The following is a 17,804-nucleotide window of genomic DNA, read 5'->3' on the forward strand; positions in this document are numbered from 1 at the left end:
GGGAGTGTCGGGGTGGAGGTGAGGGGAAGGAATGCACAGGCCTGTGCGAGTTTGGGATGCAATTACTTGGAGGCAGGTGGGTGGGCAGGGGGCCTGACAGGAGGGAGCTCTCAAGCTAACGAGAAGGGTGGCCATGGGCTCTTCAAAGGGTGACACCCTCCGTCACCCCGTCTGATGGTCACACTTCAGGCCTGGGTGAGAAATGGGCACACGATGACCTCCCTGTGGCTGCTCGTAAAAGCTCGCAGGCCCTGCTCCCAGGAGGGGACACGGGGACGAAGCAGGGGCAGAAGGGCAGCAGCCCTCCACCAGCCGGGCCATGCACGCCACCTCCCTCTTCCGTCCGACTGTCCTGCTCTGCTGGCTCACGGCCCCCAAGCCCGGCCACTGCGAGACCCTTTTCCACAGCCGGGACCGCTCAGACCTGGAGCCATCACCCCTGCGTCAGGCCCGGCCTATCGCCGACGCCCGCTCTGCACAGGTAGGGGAGGCCTGTGGACGCCCACTCAGCACACAGGCTGTCCTGTGCCGGGTTTGTGTTGGACTTTGCAGCACATTGTCCCAGGTTCAAGGTCTGCAGTTGGTCTGAGTGCACCATTTCTCCAAGTGCACGTGCACACTTCCTTTGTCTGTGATACATTCCTGCAGTATTCCCCATGTCCCCCTAATGCTAGCAGGGCACAAACCCACTGTCCTTGAGTCAGTCCTGATACTCAGCGACGCTCCATTGGGTTTCCAAGGCTCTGAATATTTTTAAGAGGAGACTGCCCCTCTTTGCTCTACTGGACATGCTGTGGATTTGAACCACTGACCTTAGAGTGAGCAGCCTGACAGGTTACACGCCCTGCCACCACATGACAGAAGAGACACTGACTCTTACTGCTGTGGAGCCGGAAGTGACTCCTAACTCACCCTCTGGTGGGTTTCTACGGCTGTAAATCACAAGGAGAGAGTTTCCATCTTTCTCCGGAGGAGCGGCTGGTGGATTCGAACCGCTGGCGAGGCACTCCATTTGGGTTAGGAGGGCATCCCCCCGTTGGTCAGGCTACTGGTTCCCCTGTGGGCTACAGTCGACTGTAAATGCGTCATGTCAGGGGCAGGGCCACAGGCGCAGTGCGCAAGGCCGCTCCCTTGGACGCTGCTTCCCTGGGTGGAGCCCAGCCAGTGCGTGTTCAGGACCAGCCTCCAGGAGGCAGTGAAGGAGGCAGTGTGCATGTGTCCTAGTGCTCAAGTCCCCGACCCGATGGCTCCCAACAGAGTCCCCAGCACAAGGGGTGGCACGGGGCGCATCCAGCACCTAGACCTCGGGGCAGGAAGGAGGGGCAGCGGGGCATCCATGTCGGGTGCAGTGGGAGGCTTCAGGGTGCCACCGCCCAGCCTTCTCTCTGCAGCGCTTCCTGACCAAGTATGGCTGGACCACGACCCCCGGATCGGGCGCCTCTGCAGCCCCGGGGCCCAGCGCCCTCGCCGCCGCCGTGCGCGCCTTCCAGAGCGCCAACCGGCTGCTGCCCACCGGGGTGCTGGACGCGGCCACGCTGCGGGCCATGAACAGACCCCGCTGCGGTGTCGCCGACCCCTGGGGTGACCCCAGACGCAGCAGCACCGACGCCCCAGCTGCTTCCCAATCCCGAGCATCCCCTAACCTCCGTGGAAACCCCCACCCGAAGGCACGGGCGCGCACGAAGCGCTTCCTGCATCTGCTCAGCCCCCTCCTCAGCCAGGAGGAAGGTTCCCGAGACTCGGGACCCATCAGGATCTTCTCCAAAACCACCCTCAAGTGGCGGCTGGTGGGTGAGGGCTACAGCAGCCAACTGTCCGCGGAAGAGCAGCGCTCCATCTTCAGGCTGGCCTTCCGTATGTGGAGCGAGGTGACGCCGCTGGCCTTCCAGGAAGACCCCACGGGGCCCGCTGTGAACGTGGACATCAAGCTGGGCTTCGGAAGAGGTAGGGGCGCTCCTCGCTGCCCTCCAGAGTGTGGGGCGACTACAGGTGGGACACGAGATGGGATTCCGCGTGTTGCAATACAGCGTCAGTGTCACACAGCTGGGTCCTGGATCACAGTGGGGGAGTAGCCAGCCTCGGGCTCAGTCAGCCCTCGTGGGGCCCAACAGCAGAGTGTGTGACCCTGTTGCTGGCTGAGCCCAAGGTGACACTAGGCAGGGCACCAGCATCCTGCACTCCTGGAGACCCTCCCATCCGAGTAGAGCCATGCCCCATAGGGCCTCCAGGACCACCAGGCCTTTATTCTGAGGCCCTTTGGGTGCAGGGAGCACCTCCTGGCCATGGACAGCACCCTGCTATCTCATGGCCTGCTTCTTGCCCTCTCTGAAGCCTCTTTGAGGTCACACTGTTTGACACCCTAACCTTAACCCCCACTCCCAGTCTCAGCTCCCACAGTGCAGGGTCGCAGGCTGCCTTGATTCTCCATCATATAGTTCTTCCCACGTGGCCTCTTGTCACTCAGAACCTCGGACCGGGAGCTGGGCAGGGTGGATATCAGCACCCCTCTTCCCTCCGCGCCCCGATAGGGCACGGTCACTGCTTCACATGCTTCTGCCTGGAGATAGCTGCCAAGTGTCACGCAGGCGAGGGGCACGTGAGGTGGGCCCCCCGATTCACCCGGAGCCCACCCCCGCAGGCCGGCACCTGGGCTGTCCGAGGGTCTTCGATGGGAGCGGGCAGGAGTTCGCGCACGCCTGGAGCCTGGGTGACATCCACTTCGACGACGATGAGCACTTCACACCCCCCACCAGTGACACCGGCATCAGCCTCCTCAAAGTGAGTGTGCCCGTGGGTGGAGGGCAGTGCCAGCTCAGCCCGCCTGTGACCCCAGAGCCCTCCCAGCCAGCGCGGGCAACGCGTCTTCACCTGCTCAGCCCAGCTCCCTCGGCGCCCACCTGCCTGTGACGGACCGGCCAGCACAGGCCCAGCACTGACGACAGCCCTCGTCCCCCTGCAGGTGGCCGTCCATGAAATCGGCCACGTCCTCGGCTTGCAGCACACCTACAGGACTGGGTCCATCATGCAGCCCAATTACATCCCCCAGGGGCCGCCGTTTGAGCTGGACTGGTCAGACAGAAAAGCCATTCAGAGGCTGTACGGTAAGACTGCTCCGCTTCAGGTCATCTGGGGGACCCATTCGGTCCCCACTGTGTCCCTGAAGAGTGCAGAGAGAGTGGCCCTCACGGGACCCCTAAGCCACCAGCTCCACAATGCTGGTTTTTAAAAGAAATAATTAAAAAAAATTTCTTTATATTAATTTGTTTGCAACACAATGCTGTTTTCTTAAAAGTAGCCAGCCCTGTGCAGTCAGCAGCCACCAGTGGGCATTCCACCTGCCACACGCCTGCACACTGGCTGCCTCCACCCGTGCCCAGCGTCCCCCCAAAGCTCACCAGCATGGCCGTCAATGGAGGAAGTTCCTGTCCATGCTGCAAGGACACGCGTGCTTTATGCTCCGACTGTTCCCTCCCAAGACCTGCTCCTGTCGGGCGCGCCGCGGAGTCGGCTCCTGGGAGTGGAGACTGTCCAACCGAGCGAGGCCTCTGCCCGGACCTCTGCCGCAGCCTCTCAGCTCAGCTGGGCTTGACCTGTTGTAGCCGCTCTAGGCCCTTAGAGGTCCCACCTGTGCCGTCTGTACTCGCCTCCCCTGCTCCGGATACTCTGCCTCCTTGGGAACTGAAGGCTACCACACACTGACTTCCTCGTGAGCAGCGTGTGTGACCCTGTGCTTCCCCCGTGACGTCAGTGACCGGGGAGGCCTGGGGTCTGCACAGGAGGATTGCACAACTCAGCCTCCACCCAGCAGGAGCTGAAGAGTAGCCGGAGCCACGGGTAGAGACTTGAAGGGGCAGTGGTTAAAGAGCTTGGCTGTTTAACCAGAAGACCGGTGGTTCGAATCCACTGTGAGAACATAGTAGTCTGCTTTTATAAGGATTTGTAACCGTGGGAGAAGTGGGCAGTTCTCCCCGCCCCCCGTCCTGGAGGGTCTCTCAGGCCAGAATCCACTCAGCAGCAGTGGGTTTGGGGGGGCCTCCAGCTCCAGGCTCATCTTGTACAGTGTCTGCTTTGAATCTGTTCTGTCACGAAATCCCAGCTTTGTGACCCTCAAGTCCCCCATGAAGTTGGCTGTCCCACCCCTCGACGAGCAGCCAGATGTTTTGATCTCTTTCAGGCTCATGTGAAGGTGCCTTCGACACGGCCTTTGACTGGGTCCGCAAGGAGAGGAACCGGTACGGAGAAGTGCTGGTGAGATTTAGCACCTATTTCTTCCGCAGCAGCTGGTACTGGCTTTATGAGAACCGGAACAACAGGACCCGCTACGGGGACCCAATCCGGATCCTCGCTGGCTGGCGGGGGATCCCCCCACAGCACATAGACGCGTTTGTCCACATCTGGACCTGGAGGAGGGATGAGCGTTACTTCTTTCAAGGTAAAGCCCGGGGCCAGGCGGAGAGGCTCTGGTCTCTTCTCAGCTCGCACAGCAGGAATGTCTCAGCCTCGCCTGGAATCTGTTTAAACAACTCGTCACTTCCTGTCCCATCGTCACATCAGCTCCCTGACAACCAAGATTGGGTTGTATCCCCTGAGATTGCTTTTAGAATGTCCCCCCTGAATTTAAAGAAGAGCCTTGACACCCTGAACGATGGATGAACGGGTGGGTTATGTAAGGCATGCAGGCCGTTCTGGAGGGAAGGGAAATCCCGTGGATGCCCCAGCCGAAGTGGGCTTTCCAGGGGTGGACAGAACAAAGGGATAATTGCTGCCAGCTGGGATTTGGTGGAGCCAAGACTTGACTTGGTGGATGGATGGAGTCTGTGTCATCTAGGAAGCAATCAGGAATGGGGTCTGGAGTGGAGGGCAAGGATGGGTATAAGGTCAGAGGCAGGAAGTGGAAGCAAAGCTGAGATGTGGGTGTGACAGGCCCATTGACAGTTTGAGTAGACTGAGGTATGACAGAGTTCATGATATAAGCCTGGGCTGAAAGACAAGACTGCACTTTTACTGACGAGGGCAGGAAGATGAATAGGGCAACCAATAACATGAAAGGAAGACCTTCAGAGGCTGTGCAAACAAGGATGGTGAGACTTTGCCTCGTGACCTCTGGGCACGCTGTCAGGGAGAGCCAATCCCTGGGGAACAGCATGCTTCTGCTTGCTAGATGGTCAAGGAAAAGGAAGACGGCTCAGTGGGACGGGTTGACTCCTTGGCTACACAATGGGCTCGCATCCAGCAGGGATTGTGAGGACGGCGCAGGGCGTCCTTCTGCACATGGGTCATTGTGAGTCAGTGCTACTCTGAAGGCACCTAATAAAAGCTGTTTTTGTGGGTTTTGTTGCTAAGGAGTCCTGGGAAAGCAGCGTGTACTGGGCTGATGGGCAGCACCATGATAGACAGTGACGAGTTTGAAATTGTTAACAGCTTTAGTTTGCTTGGTTCAGCAATCAACACTCTTGGTTCCAGCAGCCAGGAAATTTTAAAAGACTAATTGCATTGAGAAAATCTGCTGTCAGGGACCTTGCCAAAGTAATAAAGAGCAATAATGTCATTCTGGAGACTAAGGTTCACCTGAGCCAGGCCATAGTCTTTGCAATTAGTTGCTATGCATCAGAGAGCTGGACAATGACCAGGAATGATAGAAGAATTGATGCCTTTGAGCAGTGGTGCTGGACAAGAGTATTGAATAAACCATGGACTGCTAGGAGAACAAACAGGTTTGTCCTGGAGAGGGTGAAGCCAGGCTGCTCCTTGGAGGCAAGGATTCTGAAGCTTGGTCTGACATACTTTGGCCATGTTGCAAGGAGAGACCAGTCCTTGGAGAGGGACGTCATGCTTGGGAGGGTGGAGGGACAGCGCAGGAGAGGAAGACCATCTATGAGGGGGATTGATTCAGTGACTGGGGTAATGGGAATAGGTGTGTCAGAGACAATCAGGTTGGCACAGGACAGAGCAGGGTTTAGGGCTGTTGTACATACGTTCGCTATGAGTCGGAAGCAACTCAATGGCACATAACAACAACAACAACAATGTAACATGTCCGGCTGCTAAACCAATGGTCAGTGGTTCAGCCCACCAGCTGCTCTGTAGGAGAAAAGCTGGTGAGGCTCCTTTTGTGGACGTAGCTTCAGAACCCTGCTAGAGGGATGCTGTGAGATGTGAGTTTGGGTTTGGTTTCTTTTGTTTGTGTTGGTTTTGCTGAGAGCCGAGAGGATGTTCATTATTGTGGAGAATGGACAGAGACTTCTAACAGCAGCGAGGAGTGAAAAAAACATCCACGAAGATCAAATCTAGAAATAACTAGATAAATCATCAGTTTTGCTCAGATATGGAGGACTTCCTAGAATGGAGGCAAGTCCTGTTTTTTCTCGGGATCATGGTGGCCTGGAGCGGTACCCCGCTCCTGCGCTCTAATACACCACACAGGTGTTCTGTGGCTGGCTTTCAGGGAACCAGTACTGGCGATACGACAGTGACAAGGATCAGGCCCACACAGAAGATGAACAGGGAAACCGTTATCCCAAATTAATTTCTGAAGGATTCCCCGGAATTCCCAGCCCCCTGGACACAGCCTTTTACGACCGACGAAAGCAAGTGATTTACTTCTTCAAAGGGTCCTTGGTGAGTAAGGCTCATAGTGGCATGTGGCTTCTCTTGACCCCATGGGGCTCCTCTTGTCCCTGTGTGACTTCTCTTGTCCTCGTGGCTTTTGTGTCCTCGTGTGGCTTTTTTTTTTTTTTTTGAGATTGTATTGAACATGCAGATTGCTTTTGGTAGGATTGTAATTTTCTTTTTTTTTCCTATAATTACATTTTATTAATTTTCATAAACATTTACAGAGATTTTGGGTTTCCACTCATTCATTGTTGCACTATTCTCTCTACCCTCCTCCCAGTTTGTTCTTGTCCAAATGCCACAGTGCTTGTCAAAGCCAGTTCTGATTAATCTTCTTTGTCAGTGTGTCCTTTGCCATTCCCTATCACTCCTCCCTGAGAGAGACTTCACCCTGAGTCATAAGGAAAAGGGGATGGCGTATTCTCTTAGCTACTTCCTGCTGAAAAAGGGACGCTGTGGGTTTCAGGGTGAAGATCTTCTCTCACTACTCTAAAGGGCCCCTTTGGCAGTAGGAAACACCGTGTGGCTTCTGAGTCCCTTTGTGGCTTGTTGTTCCCATGTGGCTTCTCTTGTCCCCGTGTGGCTTGTGTCCCTATGGGGCTTATTTGTCCCTGTGTGGCTTCTGTGTTCCTTTGTGGCTTCTCTTGTCCCCATGTGGCTCCTGTGTCCCTGACAGGAACTTGCCAGATGACCAAGTCCTTGGTAAAGACTGCTCTCATTTGGCTCCAGTTGGGCAGTCAGGGCCTGGAGACCTAGCACAGGGCACATACAGGGCACAGGGCACTGCAGGGCACTGGACAAATATAGGGTACTAATCACATACGGGAACATACAAGACACAGGGCACATAGAGGGCACTGGTCACATACAGATGGTTAAGAATTTCAAAGGATTTGGTGCAAAGCCCCAGATTTCTTTCCCTCATGGCTGTAACGTGACCTGGAAAAGTAAGTCATTTCCAGCAAAGCCAGCCTTCCGTCTCACGTGCTTCACAGGTGTTTGCATTTGATGTGAACAGGAACCAAGTCCTCAGCTTTTATCCAAAGCAGATGACAGAGGTGTTCCCAGCCACAGTGCCACGGAACCACCCTTTCCACAGTCTCGACGCAGCGTACTACTCCTACACACACAACTCCGTCTTCTTCCTCAAAGGCAACGCGTACTGGAAAGTCGTGAACGACAGGGACAGACAGCACAACCCCCGGCTCCCAGCGAACGGGCTCTTTCCACAGGCGCGGGTCTCGGGGAAGTGGCTTGACGTGTGTGATGTCCACACTTCCACCCTGAGCATGTGATGAGGAAAACGGTGTGTTGCAGGCATCCTCTGGGAAGAGACACTTGGTTTCTTAAACAGTTAAGAGTCAGTTTTTAATAATGGAAATAAATGGGTCCCTTGAGTTAGAGCCAGGGGGCTCTGGTGGCCTGGCGGGTAAACAGCAGCACTGCCAACCCAAAGGCAGGCAGTGTGAATTCACCAGTGGCTTCAAGGGAGCTAGATGGGCATTCTCCTCCTGCACAATGTACTGCCTCTGAAAATCTGCTGGAGGGTCAGCTACGGGTCCTTTATGACTCGCCAGCAGTTAAGTATGAGTGTAAAAGCCCACTGGACACAGATTTTTCAGTCAGATGTAAGCCACTAAATCACTTGGAATTTTCAAGGAAGCTGAAGTCAAAGTTGTGCAGAGCCCTGGTGGTGCAGGGTCTGGTGGTCCTGACACTGTCCCCTTCCCAGGTTCAGAGTGGAAGGCAGGCGGCCACAGCAGGTCTGGCCAGGGAACGTGTGCCCCCACCTTGGGACAGGCGTGATTTCTGGGGGGCCACGCTCAAGTTGTTTTCCGGACACTTCCACCTTGCTCAGAGCTGACAGTGTCGCTGGCTCCCCTGCCTGTGTTCTCTCTTCACCTTCTCATTCATCTTCGGACACCAGAACTACTGGCAGCCCCTGCAGTCAAGCCCAGTGGCAGGTGGACGGTCATCTCCTAGAGCTGGGCTGGTAAAGTCTCGGCCTGCCTTCTCTGCAGCTCTGGTCCCTGCTCTGCCGGGCTGCCGACGGGCCACCTCACAGCCGCTCCACGGGACTCGAAAAGCAGGCGGTTTCCAGGTCCTAATTCAGGGTCACTACGGCTGCATTAGCTCCCCTATCCACTTCACAAATAAATGAGTGGCACGTGAGGACGTGGGCAGAAAGTGGACAAGGAAACGAGCGGACAGGTTCAGGAGCGCCCTTGACCAGGAGCGCACACTGGCTTTCCTCAAAGACACAGCCTGGCAATTTGAGTTGTTTTCAACTGAAACCAGCGAGTTGCAAATATGTTTTAAAAGGACTTTCCTAATCTTCATAGAAGTGCTTCTGTGTTGGTATTGTACCTTGGACGACAGTCTGCTTAGATTAGAGACAGAGTTCCCCCTTGACTAAGGTCTGCTCAGCTGAGAGGCACCTCAAGCAACAGCCCTGCTACCCTGACGTCATCCTGTCCATCAGCAGGGTGGATCCTTCCGGAATTCCTCACACGCAGTGCAAGCAGCGTCAGACGCCAGTTACTGTGTGCACCTGTGGCCTGGGAGGCAGGCCCACAGCCCTGCAGGCCGGCTGATCTCACACGTGCCTAGTAGCTGAAGCGGGATTTTTACAGGCCTCGATGAGTTCTACCCACAGAATGCTCCCAAGAGTGGAGTGAACCACCCTGAGCAGGTCGACAGATGGCACGAGGGGCCAGTCCTGCCAGGCTAGGGCCGGAGGTGATGACCCCGGTGATCAGTGCAGAAACAGGGAAAAATGTGCATGAACCTCGCTGAAAACTGACATTTCTGGACTTCTCCATCGCAATGCGGTTCTTCCTTCAGGAGGCCTGGCTGCTGGGGGGAAGGCTGCGGGCCAGTCAGGGCAGAGGCCTGGCTGAAGGGCACCATGGTTCCTTGGCTGGCATGCAGGAGGTCCCCTGAGGGCTGTACGAGCCCTTACATCACCCCCATGGAAGACAAGGCAGCGGACCTGGAGGGTCCCTCTCTTAAAGGAGCCCCGGTGCTGGAGTGTGCAGCATGCTGGACTGATAACCGGGTCTGTGGTTCAAATCTGCTGCTGGCTCCATGTGAAGACCTGCCTGGACCGGAACCCGACGGCAGCAGCTGCTCTCAGGTTTTACCTTTCCAGCTTCCTGAGACAGCAAGGCCGTGCAGCCCGTGTGGACGCGGGCAGAGAGGTGGACGTGGGCAGAGAGGTGGACATGGGCAGAGAGGTGGACGCGGGCAGAGGTGGACGCGGGCAGAGGTGCAACACAGCCAGGCCGGAGCCCGCAGCTCAGATGTGCACCACCCCCCATCTTCTGTTTGGTGCGACAAGACACCTTGTTTCAGTTTAGTCTGTGCAAAGGATGTGACAAGGAAAAGTACAAAGGCATTTTAAATAAATAGTTTATTTATTCAAAATAGCTTTCTTACCTTATTCACAGTTTTTAAGTTTAAAAAGGAAAAAAAGGGGTAGTACCTGTTTTTGATCAACTGTCGTAGAGAGTGTGGGGAATGCTAGTTCCTTCCCAACACAGAGGTACATACAGGCACCCTGGGAAGTGGACAGCCGGCTGGCAAACCCGGCCCCGGGGCCCGCGGGCTGCAGGGAGTTTCCATGTCCACTGAGCTAGACGATCACCTGGACAAGAGCTCCTCCCATCAAAGTAACACTTTATCCAAAATAACTGCGTTTTAAACCCACACAGCTTAACACGCCTCAGAAATATATCAAAGTGTAATTACATCCCAGCAAGTCTGCCAGGACCAAGGTACCATGCCCCCCGCTGAGCCCTGCTTCTGACAGCGTGTCACATAAAGACAGGATCCAGCCGAGGCCACCAGTCATGGGAATAGTGCTCGAAGCGGACGCTCCCGTCCCCCATGGGGGGACACCCCCACGGGGGCCAGGCCAGCTCCTGCGCTGTGAAGGCACTGAGCTTATCTGTGGGCAGGCCCGTCTGGCAATCACGGGCCAGCACCCCCACGGGCCAGCTGGTCCAGCAGGGGCATGACGACGTCGATTCTTTCCAGGAGAGTGGCATTCCGGTGTGCAGTCGCTCTCAGGAGCTGGGAGTAGACCTGCTTGTTGGTTTTGAGGACTCCATCATCTTCAAGGTTACTGCTGTCATTTAAAACACACACAGGTGTAATGAAAGGTGATAATCACTAAAACACTGAACACGGTGCAACAGCGTGATGGTCATTCGTCACAAATCCTCCCCTAGTTCTGTAACCAGAGAAGGCAAGCTGGAGCCAGCCTCTCCCTCACTTGCCACCTTCATTCACTGCTTGTGGCTATTCTAGACATTGATTTCCAGGCATTAATCGAAACTGACTTCTCGGCACAAACGCCTGGGTGCCTCCTATTACCAGGAACTGCTCCGACAGGACAAAGCAGGCTCAACCGTGGAAGCTGCTTCCTATTGAGGGTGGGACTGTGGCGAGCAGTGAAGAACAGCGGATGGGAGGTGACACAGGACGAGCAGTGGGCCTGGCCCACACCCCCCCGGCTGGCACGCACGTCTAGGGCCTCGTGGGGTGTCAGGACTGCGGAGAACTGGCAGTGCCGAGACTCCGTACACTCCGGTCCTCCTCCAACGTCCACGTCACTCCCCGGCAGTGCAGAGAATGCCTGCCCCTCAGCTGGGCCATTAACTGTCTGAAGAACAAAAGTTTGTTCTGGAAAAATGTAACCCTTGTGATGGAGCACCAGTTACATTTTGTTGCTGCTGGAGACGACGGCAGGAATGCTGGGACGTTCACTCCTGGTGTTCATTTTCTCAGCGACCCCAGAGGTCAGGCTGACCAGTCGGGGCAGACAGCTCTGTCCTGTGCACAGCCACATAGGAGCCTCACAGAAGCCTGTCGCCTCTGGAGGTGAGGACTTAGCCACGTCTTTTATCCACAGAGGGGCTGGTGGGCCCGAACTGCTGACCTCTCGGTTAGCATCTTAGTGCTTTACCCACCAGGCCAGCAGGATTCCCTAAGCTCGGAAAGGTTATATAATTAGGACCAAGGTTTTCTGATGTCTAAAGCTATGCTGTTTACACTCCGTGAGCTCCTGCCAGGACCTCCTGTGTGCCCGTGTGCCTCATGCCCGATGCAGGCCTGATACAGGCTCAGCTCCTGGCCGCTGCAGTCGGGGGCCGCTGAAGCCAGGGGGGCACACAGCTCTTTTCAGAGACCCACTCCTTCTCTGCGCCTCATTTCTTCGTCTTCTGTCAGACAGGTGTCCCCCTCCCTCAACAATCCCCCCCCACAGGCACAGTCAACAACACTGTTAGATGCACAAGGCAGCTGCCACAGCATCTGAAGGCCACACTTTATGCAGCAGTCACCAAAATCTCAGCCAACCTTTTGCAGCTCTCCATGACCATTTCACAGTTATCACAGCAAGTGTACCTAGATGTGAGGGAAGGTAAAAGTGCAGCCGAGGCTCTGGGGACAGGTGTCACACTGCCAGGTAGCTGTGGAGCTGCCGAAACAAACCTTACAGCTGGCTGCTGGGAAAAGACCTTATAAACCCTCATCTGTTCTGTATCTGAATCCTAAAGCTCTGTATTTTAATTTGTACAAATCATTCATATTTTTATTTTATACTAGCTTATTTATAAAGTTTGTATACAGTTTTCACGTCGGATCTTTCTAATTTCCTTTTACCCACCCCTCCCTCCACCCATCACACTGTGTGACCATATGATTGTTGTTATGTGCCATCTAGTCACCTGCGACTGACAGCAACCCTATGTACAACACCCCTAAACCCTGCCCTATGATTAACCCCCTAAATCATTCCTTTCTGTAACCAGTTCTCATCAAGCTTGCCACTGGCCCTGGAGACCCCATCATTTCCCAGTTCTCTTCATTCCAAAGACCTCACGGTTTTCACTGTCCTTTTCACCGTCTAACCACCACCACAGCCCCCTGCCCTGCCTTCCTGTAAATCTGAAGGAAGGAGTGAGAAAGGCCCTCACACACAGCCACCACTTTTTATAGTTTTTCATTATACTAAATCCCAAAGTCATCCGAAAGTCTAGCACTCCCATCTCTCAAATCAATGACCAGTGAAATAAGACAGACGGTTGAAACAGCAAGAGGAGAAAGATCCTCGGAGGACGATGCCAAATTGCTAGCCGTCTTAGGATGAGGTGCCCATGCAATTTTCAAAAGATGACAAAACAATTTTAACAAACTGAATGAATCTTCATTTTCTCAGACTTCATGGCAATGTACGGTGGTGTTACGTGCCATCAAGTCGCTTGTGACTCATAGCAACGCTGTGTATAACAGCTCTGAACCGTGGCCTATCTTGAGCCAATCTCATTGTCTCCAACACGCCTACTCCCATTACCCCACTCACAGAGTGAATGCATCTCATCTAGGGTCCTCCTCGCCTGCATATCCCTCCAACCCTCTAAGCATAATGGCCCTCTCCAAGGACTGGTCCCCCAAAAGAAGACATACTAAAATTACTAATTAAGGGAGGAAACTGCTAGGTTAAACAAGGCACAAACTAACTCATTAATATTTCCCTTCTTTTACAAAATCTAGTTTTGCTTTCTTTTCTCTCTGGAAGCGACTCATTCATCCACCAAAGTGTAACAACAGGAACCTGCAGACAAGGGGGCAGGTCTCATCCCTGTATAGTTATTTATTTAATTAATTGCAGGTGTTAATTTATCAGTGGAACATGACAAAGTCTCTGGCTCAGTCATAAATATTCTGTTTGTAAACACATTAACTGTATTAGCACAAGTATCACATTTTACAGCTGCTCTTGTAATAAACCCTGGAAAATGAATACATATTGTCTGGCACCTGAGTCAACAACAGGTCAGAACCTGCCCTATCCTGCAGCAACTGGCTAGTTAGTATTTTATGTCTCATGCACAAAAACTGTAACATACACAACATGAATAACCTGGATAAAAAGTGACAAGAAACTTTCTGTAAAAGATGTTCTCCAAACTATTACACGTTAGCCAGCTGAGGAATAAGCGGTGTGTGAAAGTCAATGAATGAACCGCTGCTGCTCCCACACCACGTATTTCTATCGCCACCTTGTGGAGTTCTCGCTCCACCTGCGCTGACCAGGTCCCCCACCTTCACATTCCTAGGAAGGTGTCTGCTTAGGACCTGTGTGCCAGTCACAGGATGCGCTGTGGACGTGGCGTCAAACAGCTGGGCTCCTAAACGGGTACTCAGAATGCCCCCTGCCCCTTAAATAATGAAATCTGTTGGGCCAAGAGGGAGTTGTCATTTGCACAGCATTTACACCGTATTAGGTCTTACAAGTAACCTAGAAATGATTTCTTGGCTGTGGGAGGATCTGTGTAGATTAGACCCAAATAGGGACTTGCGCCTCAGATTTCAGTATTCACAGAAGGTGCTGGAAGCAATCCCCTGAGAAGACCAAGAGATTACTGTATCCGAAGCAATTATTGGAGAGGTTTCTGCAAAGATTGCCAAGAGCTAGAAAAAGCACTGCTTCCCCCTCTTACACCACCACCAACAGACTTTGCCTGGGTGAGAGGAGGAGCAGAGTGGGAACAGGACAGGGATACGGCCCCTGTGGCGGGCTAACGGCCTCTGGACAGCAGCCTGCTGGGCCAAGAAAACACAGACGTGGATGGTGCCTGGCCGCCATTACTGAGAATGTTCATCAGATAGTCCACAGAAGAATCCGGATCCAAAATGAGAAAAACCAGAATTCCCACAGGCTCAAGATGTTCTAGAACCATGAAGGTTAGATGAGTCCCTGAACCTATTGCCCTAAGATGACCTTTAAAGCCAAGCAACAGTTTAGTCGTAAGTAGTGAAGAGTATCTGCCTTGAGCATTATGTCTTGTAATCAGTACCTACCCACATGGGTCAACAGCAAGCCAAGAGGAGCCTTTCCAGGTGGGGAGTTTGTAGGAAAAGACGAGTAACATGGAAATGGAGGTGAGAAGGGTCACATAACTCCGCACCAGTAAGCCGGTGTGGCAGGGCACATGCAGACACCGATGGACTGGTGTGTGGCTTGTTGTGAATATTCTCAACTACCAGGCAAATAAAAACCAAACAAAAACACTCAAACCCAAAACCACTAGCAACAGAAGCAGGATAAAATAGAAGTTCAGCCTTTTTTTTGCCTCAATCAGGAAGCAGAAGGTCCATGAAGATAAGTAGCCTGGTGTTTAAGTAGAGCGTGGCTCAGGGCCCCTCACCCGGGCCGATGCAGCGGACACTCTGGGGGAGGACCAGGGCTAACTCTAGGGGAGCAGGGAGGGCCGGGGCAGCGAGGGAGAAGCGTTCCCAGCTCCCGTGCACAACTTCTGCCAAGGACCCACCAGGGGCTCACAGAAGGATCGAGACTGTCAATGCGGGTCACTAAAGGAAACCTACATGGTCAGCTGATGCAGCTAAAACCTCCACACACCTTCACTCTCAGCAAACTAGGACTGGACAAAAACTTCCTCCCCGGGAGGCAGGACCTTGGCAGCCCAGGTGAGCCCACAGCAACGTCACCCTGCGTTCTCTAGAAGCCTGTAAGGAACCGGGACAACGTTTAGGATGCTGGAACTGTCTGATTCTAGGGCAGAGACCACTTTGTACCCTGGATCAGCCACATGAAAGACGAGCAAACACCTCATTGATGCCCCTAGGACACGTTTCCACAAAGAACAGCACAGAACCTACCTTGTTTTCTTTTTCGTTGAAGAGAGTAGTTTGATGGACTGGAGAAGAAGAAATGACAACCGGGATTCAAATATGCTCAGGAGTTTCATCACTTCTTCTCGATTAAGATTAGGAGAGGAGTCGGCAGATGAGTCAGTCTCCTCACTCTTAGGCTGAAAAACCAAACCAGTGTTTCACCTCAGCTCCCTGAGAATAACTAACCCCCATGACGTGGGGACGTACCCCGTCCACCTACACTCCCCCCCCACTCCCCACCCCCCGTGGTCCCTACAGTGGCCAAGAGGAGCCTGGGTGACTGTGTGAGAGCAAAGGCCTGAGCGCACGTGACTGTGGTTCCAGGGTAAGTGGTGACGCGGTCCAGGGCGTGGTCTGGCAACGCTTTCTCTTCTCCTGAGAACTAACCCCATGAACACGCTTCTGAATTTTTGTGCATTATTCATCTAAATACCATCTTCAAGCGCCCTAAATTACGGAGCTGCTGAAGGATCCAGAATGCAGTGCAGTCCCAAGGAACATAAAGCCCCTCTTAGTATGTGCCAAAATTTCTATTTTAGAAAATTCCAGAAACGCGGCGCCTTGCTTCAGCCTATCTCTAAATACCATCTTCAAGCGCCCTAAATTACGGAGCTGCTGAAGGATCCAGAATGCAGTGCAGTCCCAAGGAACATAAAGCCCCTCTTAGTATGTGCCAAAATTTCTATTTTAGAAAATTCCAGAAACGCGGCGCCTTGCTTCAGCCTATCTCTCATTACTGAAAACACATGGCATCAGCAAGAAAGTCAGAGAAAACAAGTGGGTCATGGAAGGGTTAAAATCTCATGCTAAAGTCATGGCATTAGTTTCATTAACGCTGTAAGCAAAACCTGCTGTCATGGCTAAGCCCCTGCATCACCACGGCCATGGTCCTCACGTGTGTAACTACTCCACGTTCTAGGTTCTAACATCCAGCTCGTGAATGAGGCACAAGCAAATCTGTACACAGACAACACATGACGAGTGGAACCCAGCGAGTTCCGGAAGCCAACAGTGGCAGGAGCTGCTCACTGGCCCAGCGGGAGAAAGAGGGGCAATCTCCAGTGTGATTTACAGCCTCTGAAAGCCTGGTCCTGACTTATCGACAACAGTCTTCCCTGGCTAAGGGTGGGGTCTCCATGGCTGTATGCTCGGACTATCTGGCTATCAAGCTACCAGCTGCAGATTCGAACCAACAGCCAGCTGCACTTGCTGAATTTGGATGTGTCAGTCTCTAAAACCAGCTATCCGTGACCCTGCCTCCCAGCAGGGACTGGGCAAGAGCCAGCCTCTCAAACTAGTAGCTGGCATTCTCGACAGCCATCCACCTACAACCCTTTCTCCCAACTATGGCCCCGGTATGCTGGCTTCTGAAGCCAACAGCTCCCAAGGCAGCAGCCTGAGAACCCACCCGCCTGCTGACAGTCTGACTGCTGCTGGAGGCCTCACCCGAAGTCTGACCTACCGATCTGGGACTTCTCTCCATTGACATAGGGGCCATGTCACTGACAAATCTCCCTCTACACACATACACATTCACACAATGATAACGAAAAAGCTTCACTGGTTTTGTTTCCCTCGAGAACCCAAGCTATGACACCAATCAACAAAAGCACGAGGCCATTCCGGTACCTGAAAACAGGTGACGGGAACATGTGTCACCTCGCAGGTACTTATGTGTGAGCAGCAAGTCCTGAACGGCTCTGTCCTAACTGTGCAGTGTGTGGTGGACAAGCCAGGAGAGCCAAAGGCCGTGCGCCCTGGGGACCGAGGGACACTCAGCAGCAACAGACGGCAGCACATGAGCCGAACGCCGGCAAACGGGAGAGGCCTGCTGGCCCACTTCCCCTTCAGTGTGGACACTGCTCCCAGGGCGCTCCATGGAAGACACAGAGGGCAGGAGTCCCTTACCAAGCACTGCTTATTCTTTTTGAAGATCAAAGCATACTTCGAATGTTTAGAGTGTGTGTATACATATATAAACACACACACACACACACACACACACACACAGATTAATAATTCCATCAAGCAAATGTAAGACATTCTGTGAATGGAGCATTTTCCTGCAGTGTGTATGTGTGCGTCTGTACATTCACCCCAGATGTTCCATCTAAGATGCCTAAGAACTACAGACACAGACCCTCTTTACCTGGTCAGGCTCCTCCGTGAGCTCCTTCCGGATGAGATGGAAGGCGTGCTTAGTTCTCACCATGATATCGAGAGCTCCGGAGAGGGTTTTCAATTTTCCAACATTGCTGTTCTGACCTACAGAAGTAACCACAAGAGTGACAGCTCACTGACATCCAAGCAGAGATATGCTCACCCATGTTTACTGCGGCTCTGTTCACAACAGCAAGGAGCTGGAAACAACCCAGGTGCCCATCAACAAAGGAATAGAGAGAGAAGCTGTGGTATAGTCAGGCACACAATGGAATACTATGCTGCATTGAAAAACAAGGAACTCAAGCAATATTATTCAAAATGGGTGA

The 17,804-nt window shown here is 53.3% G+C and overlaps 2 protein-coding genes across 2 annotated transcripts in view; one reads left to right on the forward strand and one right to left on the reverse strand.

Annotated features, from left to right (window-relative positions):
* Nucleotides 1-319: 319 nt before the first annotated feature.
* MMP21 (matrix metallopeptidase 21) lies at nt 320-7,907 on the forward strand. Its single transcript, XM_006879870.1, has 7 exons — nt 320-481; nt 1,392-1,944; nt 2,639-2,778; nt 2,960-3,101; nt 4,175-4,432; nt 6,446-6,618; nt 7,608-7,907. Exons 1-7 carry the CDS (start codon nt 320-322, stop codon nt 7,905-7,907), a joined length of 1,728 nt encoding a protein of 575 aa, XP_006879932.1.
* Nucleotides 7,908-10,584: 2,677 nt separating this feature from the next.
* Nucleotides 10,585-17,804, reverse strand: part of EDRF1 (erythroid differentiation regulatory factor 1) — a 32,151-nt gene continuing 24,931 nt past the window's right edge. The window contains exons 23-25 of the mRNA XM_006880133.1: nt 17,465-17,580; nt 15,301-15,452; nt 10,585-10,741 (exon numbers count right to left, since the gene is read on the reverse strand). Coding sequence (XP_006880195.1) covers nt 10,585-10,741; nt 15,301-15,452; nt 17,465-17,580 — 425 coding nt within the window. The remainder of the gene's footprint in view (nt 10,742-15,300; nt 15,453-17,464; nt 17,581-17,804) is intronic.

Source organism: Elephantulus edwardii, unplaced genomic scaffold (genome assembly GCF_000299155.1).
Source record: "Elephantulus edwardii isolate Elephantulus edwardi_28Jun2011 unplaced genomic scaffold, EleEdw1.0 scaffold00006, whole genome shotgun sequence".
In the NCBI taxonomy this organism is placed as follows: domain Eukaryota; kingdom Metazoa; phylum Chordata; class Mammalia; order Macroscelidea; family Macroscelididae; genus Elephantulus; species Elephantulus edwardii.